The sequence below is a fragment of the Pezoporus wallicus genome, unplaced genomic scaffold (genome assembly GCF_028554395.1).
Source record: "Pezoporus wallicus isolate ANWC-B61680 ecotype Strahan unplaced genomic scaffold, APGP_CSIRO_Pwel_v1 contig_3817, whole genome shotgun sequence".
NCBI lineage: Eukaryota > Metazoa > Chordata > Aves > Psittaciformes > Psittacidae > Pezoporus > Pezoporus wallicus.
This window is the reverse complement of record NW_026635157.1, coordinates 1,365,524-1,378,936: the sequence shown is the minus strand read 5'-3', so window position 1 is coordinate 1,378,936 and position 13,413 is coordinate 1,365,524. Positions and strand designations below refer to the sequence as shown.

Here is a 13,413-nt window from a genome sequence, read left to right as displayed (position 1 = left end):
ATTTTCTTCCTCAGGATTTCTTCCGGCACTTACCTCATTGGATCCAGCAGCACACAGCCATGAATGATGCTGGTAATTTCCTGATTGAAACATGTGATGAGACCATTTCCAGAGACCTTAAACAGCAGCTTCTATTACTAAATGGAAGATGGAGAGAACTGTTTATGCAAGTTAAGCAGGTATGTGGTTTTGCTGTTGTTACTTCTAGATATTTGTCATTTCCATTTCCCCCACAAGCAAGACTGTAGGTCAACTTACTAAAGTGCCTAACTGTTCATCATTATTTAAATTAGAAAGGAATCCCTGACAGCAGTTTATTTTATTGGGGATTTCCTTTGTTTATATTTTTGTTTATACAGCTTTTTATTTTTCTTTTTGGACATTTACAGCTAGTATAAGCAGTAGTTTTTCCTTATTGTCTCCTGTCTTGATCTTTGATTGGGTTTACATAGCTGTTGTTATTGTAAAAGCTCTGTAAACCTAAACAGTGAAAATGGTGAAAGTGAGTATTTTTACCACTCTTTAATGAATGTTGCTTTCAATTACTGTACTGTGACCACAAGCAGGTACAATGCAAGTTAATTAACTAAATGTTTTCCCCAAATTCATCAGACATTACTTTTTTCTTGTATATAGGGAGGCACTGATAAAAAGTGAAAAAAATACCTTTTATTTCATGGAAGAGATTCAATAGATTGGAAAAGAGTTGTTGTTTCTATATTTGCTTTTTAAAAACCAAGGATGTGAGCTAAATTACACTTAAAATACACAGAAGTATTTCACTGCTCATAAACAGGCAATATCTTTGCTGTAGTCAATATACATGTAATGATATTTTCCTCTTCCAGTGATTTTAAATAGCAGATCTTGAAGCATTTGAAGATGCTGACTCTATTTTCTTTACTCTCATGATTATATCTCCATTGCTGTTAAATGGAAAAGCAAATAATGATTGCCCCTTTTTTATTGTAACTTTTCCAAACCATTGACTAGAGTATTCTCAAGCTTTATTTGCTTGAGATAGTTAGGGTGATTCACTGTAGAAAGCAGCAATGCCCAGGATGTAAATGTCTCTTCCTCTCTTTATACAGCTCCTTTCATGTACTAGCTATGGTTTTCTCACTGGCTTTTTACCATTTCTGTCATACAGCTCTTTCCACGTTCTAAGACCCATGTGTCCCTTTCCTCAAGCTGGCAGTCCTTTACTGACATTTCCCTTACCCTTCAGCTTTTCTAGGCTTTTTCTGTTCTATTCTCTTTGCTGAATTTTCAAAACTGATACTGTAGGCAATAAGAAATAAATTGAGTGGTTGATTCTGGGTTAGGAACAAATGAGAGTCTGGCATTCTCTTTTTACTTTACATTTTCTTAGTATGCTCGAGCAGATGAACTGGACAAAATGAAGAAGGAATACTTGGATGGTGTTACCCATATGACAGCTTTTATTGATGGAAGCAATAGGAAATTTTCAGTCCCTGTAGAAGTGTCCTTCCTTGATGTCAAAATGTTTGTTCAAGATTTAGAAGTAAGTGTCTTCCTTCCATTCCTTTCTCCTTAATAAGAGAAAACCTTGTAACTACCTAATTCTGATAGCATAAAATTATTTCCGTGTACATTTCCATTATTACTTTTTTCACTTTTTTAACAGTGGTGCTTTTGTTGTATCATTTCTGGTGTAGCTAATATAAACCATTTTATGCTACGAGTGGCATTTCTAAGCACATTTCCAAAACACTGTCTCACTGGGTATTTTTTTCTGTGTAGCTTCAAATTCATTCAGATGAGCCAATGATACCCTTTGACACAGTTTTTGTCCATTTGAACTGTGATCCACTGTTCACCAAAATTAGCAATGAAAACTATTGATCATTAGAATATCTATCTTTTTATCTCTTGAGAACAGACTGGTATCTCTCATGAATGCACAAATGCTATTGTTGAAATACTTTTTGAAACATTTCTTTCAGAGTATTAAGCAGAAACTGCCTGCAGTGGAAGCTCAGTACAAAGTGGTTACAAGAACAATGCAACTTGTTACAAAAGAAGTTTCCCAAGAGGAAGCAAATGACATGCTTGGAACTTTGACAAGGATTAAAGAGCAGCTGAACAAGGTTGCAGAATGCTTTTTCTACTACATATGTTGTTAGCTGTTAAATGAATAAATTCCCCTACATAAGTGCTCACATACATGCATTTGAGCAAATACATAGTTATAGATTATAGGAACAATAGTTTCAGGGTGGAGAACATGTTACTTCTTTAAGACTACCATCTTTATGTTTAATACTTTTTTTATTTAGGAAGTAATACATGAACAGGATTGATCTATCTTAAAAGAGTCAGGTAGTGACTTTATAAACCCACATGAAGAAGAAGCTGCTATTTATTGAATTTTGCAACTTTTTTAATAATTATTTTTCTTGAAAATGGCCGAAAGGTTAAGGAGTATTCCTGTGCCCTGCTGTATGAATGCCAGCATCTGCTGTCTCCGCTGGAAGAACTGGAGAAACAAATTACGCACTTTTATGAATCTCTTGAAAAAGTCAATGAAATAATTTCTATCCTGGATCCTGAAGCACAGCCTACAACTGTTCTTAAACAAAAAGCGCAAGTAAGATTCAAAAGCATCTTGCAAAGATCTGCTGCCTCTGAGTGTTTACAGTTTGCTTTCTAGTAATTTGCTTTGCAACTCAGTAACCTGAGTAAATGGTACTTCATATTCAGACAACAAGCATAGCCTATCTGTAATGTAATTGGAATTTCAGTAGCTGACATGAAAGGTTAATCTGTTGAAAACAAAACTACCTGAGAGGCTTGGGTACATGTTTTTTTTTATAGATAGCTAGAGCTCTGTTTGGGTATAAGACTCTGCATAAGGAGAAAATTGTGTGATCTGTGTTATTCCGTATAATATTTTGTGTAGTCTATTCTTTGTGGTGCTTTGAGCTTCTCTCGTTTGTTCTTATTGTCAAAAAGTACCTTCCTGTTATTTTGCCAGATTTTTCTCTCCTTTGCTCCTGGCCAGGGTGGATATATGGTTTTTTTTTTTGTTTCAGGATTTGGTAGCTTATCAAGAAAACTGCAAGAAGGATTTGTCCCTGATTGAGAGAAACAGTCAGAGTATCCTGCAGTGTGTGGCTTCCAGTGAATTGTTACAGCATTTCCATCAGACAACATTTCAGAAGAAAGTTACACAAGTTCAGATTACTTTTCAGGTAATTATGTCATACCTTGGTGCATATTTTTGAAAGCTTCTTTATGCAGTTGATCCATCGTACCATATCTCTATTTCATCACACTGCAGCTACTGTTACAGAGAGCTCTTCTCTCTGGTGTCAAGTTATTAATTAAGGATTTGTCTGCATTAGGTGATAATGGCCAGGGGACTGATGGTCATGTTCTCCATGCAGTTATTTAGAGGTGTGACTGTCCTAGAGGAACCCAGAATTTAATGAGAATTTTCACACATCTCATGCTCCTTTGGAAAAAGGAATCTGAAATCCACCTGTTAGGGCTGCAATGGTGTTAGTTTCTCCTCACTTTGTTACTTTGGCTAATTACTTGCTCTTATATTCTTGTAATTCTCCTTTCACGCAAAGCATGAAAGATGGAAACTTTTGCAAACGCTACCATTGCTGGGCTTTGTATTTCCTCAGAAAATGCAGTGGATTGTGAATATAGAAAGTTGCAGATTCTGACTTGCATTTGTTAATGAAAAGATACATAATTTGGGCTATAATCCTACTTACCTGTAGAGCTGTGTGTTGTAATTAGCCATGGTGATATTTTCAGGGCTCTTCAGCCCCATTCCAGCCTCCATCCAAAATGAAATTAACTATTATCTTGGAGTCAGATCTCCAGATGTTGGGTTCTATTAGATTCGTTTCAGGCAATAATTGTTCAGTATAAAGCTATCTAAACTGAATTTTAAGCTACAGAAAATCATTTATCAATAAAGAGCTGTCTCTAAAATATGCATTTTAAAACTTTTATTGTATTTTGTGGGTTTTACTTAAAGATCAGTGGAATTTGCAATTACAATTTAGAAAATATTTAAGTTTAGCTTACAATAACAGAAGCAGGTACAGTTGTAGCTTGGTAATTATACCATGTTAAACAATAAGCATTCTGTTTTTATGAAGTTGGATGGTGATTTATTTCTTTTTGTGCTAGAAAATAGGCCTATAAAACATAACATAACCATACAAAATGTGGCATAACCAGAGTTAAAATATTTATGGATCTGGAAACAATCATTTTCTCATGTAAGGAATACACTCCTACATCATTCTACTGTTACACACAAATTTTTTATCAGGAAACATTAAAAAGATGTAGGAAGATATGTAAGTTGGGAACTACAGATTTGATTAGCTCACTGGCTAAAATCATTACAATTCCTTACACTGGGGTTTGTAATCAATGAGGATGGTAAAGTATGTTTTTAATAAGCAGTGCTGGAATTACCTTTCTGCACTTGAACTGGTGAACTGTTTGTTTCTCCTAGTTAATTTTATTATTTGCTTGTGGAATTATAACTACTGGATAGTTCAGTTCACTGAGGCAGAACAATGAAGAGCTGTGACTAAGGTTGCAAAACAAGAGGATTCCATAGTAGCAACTTGGCCACAAAGTTTGCTGTCAAGTGGCTTTCTGTCTGGTTTCTTACCTGGCCTACCAGTGATAATTGTACAAACATCCTCCAGATCAGACGACCTGCAGCATGGAACTAGTTGAATCCATAGGTCAAACCACCTTCATATACATTCATGTAGGAGGAGGTAGTCTGCTACTAGGAAAAATTGAATGGTGAACTTTTAGCTATACCAGGTGCTTAAGATTTGAAATCAGGCTTTAGGAAAAATAACTTTAGTCAAATGGCAGAGACATTCTGAAGGTATCAGAGCCATCTGTATCAGCTAGCTACCCAGTTTCAGTTGAATGAAGGGTGACATTAGCACAACCCTTAGTATAAGTTTTAAAAATGGAGAAAACAGGATCATGAAAATGAGAAGCACTTGTGGATGGCATATATTTGAAAGAGTGACACCAATGGCATGCATTTTTTGTCAGATCATGGTAAAAGCAAGTAAAAATCAGTATGAAAGTGCCAGCTCATTTTCTTTGCTTTAACACAGAATATGGTCAGGAAAGCTGGTGACTGGAGAAAAAACATAGAAGCAAATAGCCGTTTGATGAAGAAATTTGAGGAATCTAGAGCAGAGCTGGAAAAAGTAATACAGATTGCCAATTGTTGCTTAAAAGAAAAAGGAAATCCTGAAGAACTTCTCAGGAAACATAGTGTGAGTAAATTCTCTGACCTTCCTCATGGAAATCTCTGAGTGCATGACATACAAATGAAAAGACAACTTGATTTTAAAATTGATGTGGGTTTCTTTCACATATAGAAGTTACACAGATCAGGTCAAACTAATGTTGAGATTGAAAAACGAAAGGGAAAAAAGGTCACCCCTCTTATTGGTGAATGTAAGAAACCAGAAGTTGAAGAGAGAAGAATCCCTAGAAATAAGGATCAGCTTTGCAAGTAGAGCTGTTGGGAGTGAGGACACAAAATTCTGCCAGTGTCATGCATCCACTGCTTTTCTTTTTTTATTTCCCAGATCAGTATCTGTGTCTGTATTATAACCATTACTTATGCATGTAGCTTTAAAATGTGTTCTTGTTAAAATACCATCTCAGTGTACTGGCTGAGAATAAATTAATTTGCTGGACTTTAAATAGCTAGAAATAGTCCTTTCCTAGCTCAAACTTCAGTTCTTCAGGGCAGCAGAAGTAACAGAGTGTACTAGGGAACTTCATTTCGGCATGTTACCATATCAGTAAACAGCTTCATCTTCTCACCTTCTCACTTCTCCTCTCAACTTCAGGAATTCTTCAGCCAGTTGGATCAGAGGGTCCTAAATGCCTTTCTGAAAGCATGTGATGAACTTACTGACATCCTCCCAGAACAAGAGCAGCACAACCTGCAGGAAGCTGTGAGAAAACTCCATAGGCAGTGGAAGGTTAGTGACAGTGAGTGGTATCTCTGGAAATTCTAATTATTAACTTTGGAATGTTTCTGCATGACCTATGTTTTGAAAAAAAACAAGGTAAATAAAAAGTGTGCTGTATTATTTAGCTTCCTGTGCAATTGAGAGTAAAAAAAAAGTATAAAAGTATTTTACAACATTGGCCACAGTTGCTCCTAAAAAATATCCTCTTGAAAAAGCCCTGTCAAGTGGTCAAAAGTGAGAAATGTGAATTAATTATGAAACTTTAATTTCTTCCCCTTCTTGCAGCCATAATGACACCTGTGTTAAGAACATTTGTTGAGAATAGGTCCTAGCTTTATTTATGCTGATGTTGGATGATTTCATTTACTTTACCAACCTTAAAAAAAGAAATAAAACAAAAAAAGAAAGAAAATTAAATTTGTAAGAAATCAAAGTATCACTTTTAATTGTGTCTTCAGCCAAAGACTCTAACAACTGAACAAGCACTGTCCATATACTATGGAATTTTTTGCCTGCTATAGCATATTGTAGGTCAAAGCTGGTGTGGTGGATAAGCGTTTTCTCACTAGCATGCAAACAGGAACCTCTGGAAGCAGTTGTGGCTATAGTTTCACTATTATTGTTTGCTTTATTATTTCATACAGGAAATATTTGGTATATCTTGCCAGGAATCAAAATGTCTCTATAATGTGCATACGTATTCTGGTGCCAAAACCTTGTATCTAAGAGATACTGGTGCCAGAGTTGATTATTTACTTAAATGAATACAGAGAGCCCCCACATCTGTCTATGCACATATAAGTTTATTTTCTTTATTAAGAGGTTTTAGATAATTTATTTGTGGTAACTTCACACTGAAGTAATGGGAGTAGTGTTTTATCTCTGTGTTTGTTTATTGCCCATCTGGGTGCATAGGATCTTCAAACAGAAGCTCCATATCATTTAATCCACTTGAAGATTGAAGCGCAGAAAAGCAAGTTCCTTGTCACAGTGGAGGAGTGCAGAGCTGAACTAGCTCGACAGAACAAGGTGTTATCAAGAGAAGGCAATGAAAGGATGATTGAGGAACACATGGTACGAATTATATGCCACCACGTGGGCATTTACAGAAATACATTTCAATGTCAGTAATAAACAGAGGGTCTAACCAACTCCTAATGCATCAAAAACTCTGTGCATTACTAAATCATATCAATACTTGGGGCCTTTAAAAAAAAATTTTGATTTGGGCTTAGTACAATTTATAACAAACATCTAGATATGTTTGTGGTTTCTGCCAGTTAGTATTTTTATTGTGTTTTCTGCTTTGTCTCCGGTCAGTTGTTCTTTGGTGACAAGGGACCTTACCACCTTTGTGAGAAAAGGCTACAACGGATTGAAGAACTGTGCCAAAAACTGCCAGTTACTGACCCAGTGAGGGCTACATTGGAAAGCGGCCAAAGAATCCTGAAGGAGCTCAAATCCCAGATAAACAACACATACATAAGGCTAACAGAGCACTCGGACACCTGGAAGAGCTATAGGAAAAGGTTTCAACTCAATTGCTAGCTGGGTCTTGTAGAGCCTTATGCATGGTCACTTCTCTAAATGTCATCATAGATCAGTACCACATAAAGAATGGTGATACTTTATTGTCAGCTTCAAGTGGAAAACTGTAATTCCTGTAGTAGTTCCACAAATTATAGTGGGGTTTGAGCGTTTTCCGATTTTATTTTTTTTTCTTTTTTGCTTAAACTTAAAAGGTTACCATTTGGTGGTGGCATTTCTTGTATTTTCTTGTTTTGCATGATGTTATGTTTTATTTCAGATTTTCTGAATTGGCAAATTGGATTTCATCAACAGAAGGAGAGCTAAAGAAGATAAAGGAAAGTGTCAATGATACTGCCAAATACAAGCAATGTAAAGCATCCATGGGGGTGAGCCCCTGGTTTATATTCTAACAAAGCTACGGTCATTGCTACTGGGACTCTAGATAAAACTGTATTCTGAAATAGTGCGACTGTTTTACTATGGAGACCATAGCAGCTCTGCTGATTCATGGTATTCTTAAAAACATTCCCAGGAGAATGTTCCACATTGCAGCGAAGTGTGACATAAGTTCCTACTTTTTAATAACGGAAGGTCCCCTTACCTGTGTATTCAGAACATCCAAAATATAGAAGCAGTTAAATTACTTGCTTCTCATCCTGCTGCATGCACAGTTAAAAGTGCAGTGCAAAGAAAAGCCAAAATTTCTGGACTGGGGTTTTTTGAAGGATCAAGTTGCTGCCTTACACTTATGGAAATTATCTATAATAAAAATTCTCTTCTATGGTAGCAGAGGAGAAGCAAAGATACGCCATGTATTTTACCAGTCACTGTTGCATTGGTGATGGGTAACAGAAATGGTAGAACAGTTGAAGATTGAGTCATTTGATTAAATTAGTTTTAGGCAATAACATATTGTGTCATTTGGGACGTAGCTTAACCCTTATTTATTTCTTTTCTTTCACATACTAAGAGCAGAAATCCTACACATACTGTAGGAGATTGTGTGAAAGTTATGAGCAGGTTAACTGTGCAGAGAAACAAGTCTGCTTCAAAAATTCTGATTTATTCATGCAGTTTCAGGGCTGGCAACTTCTCGTCATCACTGGCCCAAAGATATAAACAAAATACTGAGTGAAAAAAGGTGGGGGAGAGCTATTTAAGTAGGGAAACATACGAACAAAGCCTACCACATGAAATTTTGTATTTGGGAATGTCAGCATTTATGATTTACATGGTAACTGAGAAATGTGGTCAAATATCTATACATGGTATCTACCATCTATCCATCTATAGACAAAAATCTTAGTTTGTAGGGAAAAAAATACTACTACTACTTATTAAAGACTAGTCTTATAAGTAGTAGCAGAGTAAAGCCTGTAGGCCAAATGCATGTAGCCATTGACTGGAACAGAATCAGATAGGGTATCCAAATAGAAAAATACTACATTTCTAGTGTTTAAAGATAAAAACAAAGATAGTATGTTTACACTACTAATCTTTGAACTGATACTATGAATGCCAGTCTATTATATTTTGTTTAACTGAAAAAAATGCCTTTTGATTCTCTCACAGGAAATTAAGAATCATATTAAGAAGCAAGGAGAAAATCACAGCTGGCTGAAATCTAGACTTGCTGTTTTGACCACAGCATGTCCTGATTTGGAGGCCAAAGAGACAGAGGCTGAGCTTTGTAAACTTTCCAGTGACTTCAAGGGACTTCTAGATTTGCTGGCTGAGGTATAGTATGAGGGACACAAACCCTCTTCATTTATAGTGTCACATGAAATTACATCAATTGTGGCTTCACAGGCATAAGTTCCCTGCTGTGTTTTTTTAATTAAAATGCAAGGATTCAGCAATGAAAAACTTGTTTGTACTCCCTGGATAGCAAAGCCTTGAGAGTAACAAGCAAAAAATACTGACATTATTAATAATGGAGCTTTTGCCTTTGCAGGATTGGAAAGCATCATAGTAAATATTTCCGGAATCAAAATGTCAATATTTTTAGAAGCGAAAGGTAGTTTTCTAAAACAAGCTCATGCTGAACATTGGTAAAACTATCATGTACATCATCTACTGGATATATAATTTGACTTTAATCTTCATTTGTATATCTTTTATGTTGAATTAATAAAGGAACTACCGTGAGGTAGTTTCAAATCATTAAGGATGTCTGTCATGCACTGAATTTGCAGGAAGAGGCTGCAGTTCTCTGAGGTCTCAGTTCTCTGAGGTCTGAATGATAATGAGGATAAAGGAGATCAGGATAGAGAAAGACGTAAGACTTCAAATTCCATTGTTAATGTCCGTTCTTGTGAAGGTTTGTAGGTGCTCCAAATGATTTATTTTCCATGTATTTTTTGAAACTTCTTTAGACATCCATGGTTTGCAAATTGTGTTTGGAAAGTCAGGGCAATCAATGTTCTGATTTCCAGGTGACTGCAAGAAATTTAAGATACTATCTTTTCTTTTTAATTTTGTTTTATTTTGTTTTGCTATGTTAAAATAGTTTTGGTTTTTATTACCTCTAAAAGTCGGAAATAAGGGGAACACAAGTTCATGAAGGTAAAAAAAGATGGTAAGAGCTAGAATCTAAACTTGTTTTGAATCTAAATGGCACTTTAAACATAGTTAAGAGACTGCTGAATCTTAGAAGTCTGAATACTCTTTGCCGCTAAATTTACAGCTTAATCAGATGGATGAACCTGTTTAGACAAGGATTGATGCTGGGTATTTCCAGAGTTCAGCAATGTTTTTTGGAGAGTAAAGACTAAATATTTATAAAACAGGAAAGAGAATGGCTTGGATCTGAATGACCTTCTAAAGTGAATATAGACAAGAAAGAAAGGAAAGAAGGAAGAAAGGAGTTTCTCAGTTCTAGAATACTTTCAGATTAAAACCTTAAACACAGGATCTGTCTAAAAAACAGAACCTGTACTGAGAATCAGCTGCAAGTAGTTAGCAGAATCTTACAAGTGGGGAAGGACTTTCTGATATGTTGAATAAATATATCTTTTTCATCAGAAATTTCTGCAAACTGGATATTTTACCACATGCATATTGTGGTCCATAAATCAGGGTAACAGGGCATTTTAATATATTTATGATTCACCAGTGTTTTGCTCTAAAGGGTCCAAAAGGCAACAAGATTTTTTGTGAGTTGGGTAGCACAGGTGTTTCAGAATCTGGGTCAGCTTGTAAGGATGAGGACAGCATGTATTTTCTAAGTGATCACTAATATGTGGCTGTCACAGACATCCATTTACCATATGGCAGTGTAATAGGGAGTACATCTAAACAAAACAAAGATCTCCTTGGTCACATCTTAAATCTACGGTCACTCTTTCACTGAAAAGCTAAAGGTGTCAAGAATGCTGGAGACAAAATTGGTTTGAGTTTAGACAATTTACTATATTTTTTTGAAAAATGTTCTAAATATAAATGTGCTCTTAAAATACAGAGCCTTTCAACATTAAATGCTTAAACTTATTTGTAATTGTAGGTTGAAAAGACCGTAGGCACTGTTGGAGACTGTGTCCAGTACAAAGAAGAAGTTAAAAGTGCGATTGAGGAATTAATCAGCAATTCGAAAGAAGCCCAAGCAGAGGCTGAAAAGATCCTGGATACAGAAAGTTTATTACAAGCTCAGCAACTACTACTTCATCATCAGGTAAGGCAATTATTCATGTCCATATCCATTCTTTTTTTTTAAGATAGAATTTATGTAATTACAAAATTTTATTATGTCCGTTAAGGTAACACTTTTTATTTAAACTTGAAATAGTTATAAAGGAAACAGTCTCGTATGGCCTAGCATTGATTTCTTATGACAAAAAAATTCTTAGTATTTTTAAAATGTTAATGCTCAAAGATGAGCTTGTTTTTCAATTTTTATTGAATGTTCTTTTTTTTGACAGTGGTTTTTTGGACACAGAACATCTGAAAACCATGCTTCATTTACTTGAAGTTTGTATGTCAGATTTGCTCATGATAAATGGGTCCCAATCTTGGTTTTGGAAACTTCTTTACTTCAGCAGCTTTGATGTCACCCCAAATCTAAATGCAGGAAGGAAGATGTACCTCTAGTCTTACCTCCTCCTATAGGTAGCTTCTGCAGTAAACGGTGGGCCTCCAGTCTGTAGGAACAGAAAAGGAGTCTTTTTATGCACTGATAATAGATGAAATCATCTACAGGCTACAGTAATAATAAATCATATGGGTTGTGTACAGCAAGAATCATGGGGGTAAACATGGGAAATAAATTAACTCTGTGGCCAGCTTGAAGCTAGGAAGAATAATTTACTATCAATGTTTGTGCATTATATAAGTGTTTTATATTAACACCTGTTTCTGTAAGTTCAGACATGTTTAACTCTCTGACCAAGCAATACTATGTCTTGCCCCTGTATTATCTAAACTCTTTGATGTTTGTAAAGGCTACTGTATGTGTTAAGGCTTGTATTTGTTCTTTCAATACTCTACATTCCTTATCCAACCATACGAGAGATAGTAGGAATGGTTAACTTCTCATTGAGTTCTTCTTTTTTTGATATGGAATCTGTTAAGGTAAAAACAGACTTAGACATGGACCTGAAGATACCAGAGTAGGATTGTGCAGGGAGCTGCGAGCTTATCTAGCAAGGCTAGCAATGAGTCAGGCATGTTAGGAAAAGAGATGTGATGTTGTCTTAGGAGTTTCTGTTAGTGCAACAAAGCAAAATACATTAAGGGAGAGTTATGTAATTTGGCCATACCCCTAATGCTGTCTAATAAAGGCTGATATATTGCTTTGTCAATCTGAGGCTACAGCCTGTGCCTCGAAGAGTGTAGAGTAGACCTGCAGGCTTCCAGGCAATCATAAAGAATACATCCACCTGTGGTTACTGGTGCAGTTACTTGAGTGTTGTGGCTTCTGCTTTCTGAAAGACTGCTTTGGATAAATGGCCATACTGTCACATAAATGGTCACAAAAGGTATATATACATTTTGGAACCCAAGGCATGTACTTGATATATAAGTATATAAGACTGTCAAGAATACTTGCCACAGTTCATCACTTTGTCTGTTGCTCTCATTACATAAACCTGCAGAAGCAGAAAATGATTTCATTATGCCGGTTTCCCAAAGAAACTAAAAAGTCTAATAGTTCCTGTTGGATCAACCCTTTTAGCAAAGGACAAGGAGACTCCGTGCAAAGAGGCAAGATGTGCAACAACAGATTTCCCAAGCTAAACAGTTGCAGATTGATGGTGGTCTGCCCAGCACAATACAAGAGGATTTACAAAAGTTAGAAGGAACATTGGAGAACATGCAACAAACTATGGAGAAACGTGAAGAGCAACTGCAGGTGGGTCCTTTACAAATGGAAACAATAAACCATGCTTTATTCTTTTTTTTTTTTATATAACATAGTAGAAAAAGACCAAACAAAACAAACCAAAAACCAACACATCTTTTAATGTAAAAAGTCTGAGCCCACTTTCTCACCTCTGGTTCTCACCTTGGTTCTTGATTTTTCATGATCAGTACCTCCATGAAAAATTCTTGAAGTTGCTCAATTAATAAAGAAACAGTATTTTGTTTTTAAGTGTTTAAAAGTCCCAAATGTTCAGTCATAATAGATATTTTAAGTAATGTGTGACTTAATTTTAAGATGGGCTGTCTCCCCGATTACTAAAGGTGACATTGTCTTTTAATTGAGAGCCCTTAGGCTATTGGATTAATAATACTTGATGTTCTGCAAGTATAATCCTCACAAGCACTGTGTGTGATACATGCTGTCATCCTAAATTTAAAGAAGAAAAAAAGTCACAGAGAAATCAAATGGATTGCTCCAGGTTGTGTAACTAATCACTGACTGAACTGGGAT

General features: G+C 35.8%; 1 protein-coding gene across 16 annotated transcripts in view; it reads left to right on the top strand.

Moving 5' to 3' along the window:
* SYNE1 (spectrin repeat containing nuclear envelope protein 1) overlaps nucleotides 1-13,413 on the top strand; it is a 291,594-nt gene that overhangs the window by 91,238 nt on the left and 186,943 nt on the right. For all 16 annotated transcript variants that reach the window (XM_057405922.1, XM_057405914.1, XM_057405992.1 and 13 more), the window contains 13 exons: nucleotides 15-179; nucleotides 1,373-1,525; nucleotides 1,968-2,111; nucleotides 2,438-2,611; nucleotides 3,057-3,215; nucleotides 5,139-5,303; nucleotides 5,889-6,023; nucleotides 6,930-7,088; nucleotides 7,335-7,543; nucleotides 7,822-7,930; nucleotides 9,117-9,281; nucleotides 11,047-11,214; nucleotides 12,715-12,891. In XM_057405922.1, the coding sequence (XP_057261905.1) occupies nucleotides 15-179; nucleotides 1,373-1,525; nucleotides 1,968-2,111; nucleotides 2,438-2,611; nucleotides 3,057-3,215; nucleotides 5,139-5,303; nucleotides 5,889-6,023; nucleotides 6,930-7,088; nucleotides 7,335-7,543; nucleotides 7,822-7,930; nucleotides 9,117-9,281; nucleotides 11,047-11,214; nucleotides 12,715-12,891 (2,082 nt within the window). The remainder of the gene's footprint in view (nucleotides 1-14; nucleotides 180-1,372; nucleotides 1,526-1,967; nucleotides 2,112-2,437; nucleotides 2,612-3,056; nucleotides 3,216-5,138; nucleotides 5,304-5,888; nucleotides 6,024-6,929; nucleotides 7,089-7,334; nucleotides 7,544-7,821; nucleotides 7,931-9,116; nucleotides 9,282-11,046; nucleotides 11,215-12,714; nucleotides 12,892-13,413) is intronic.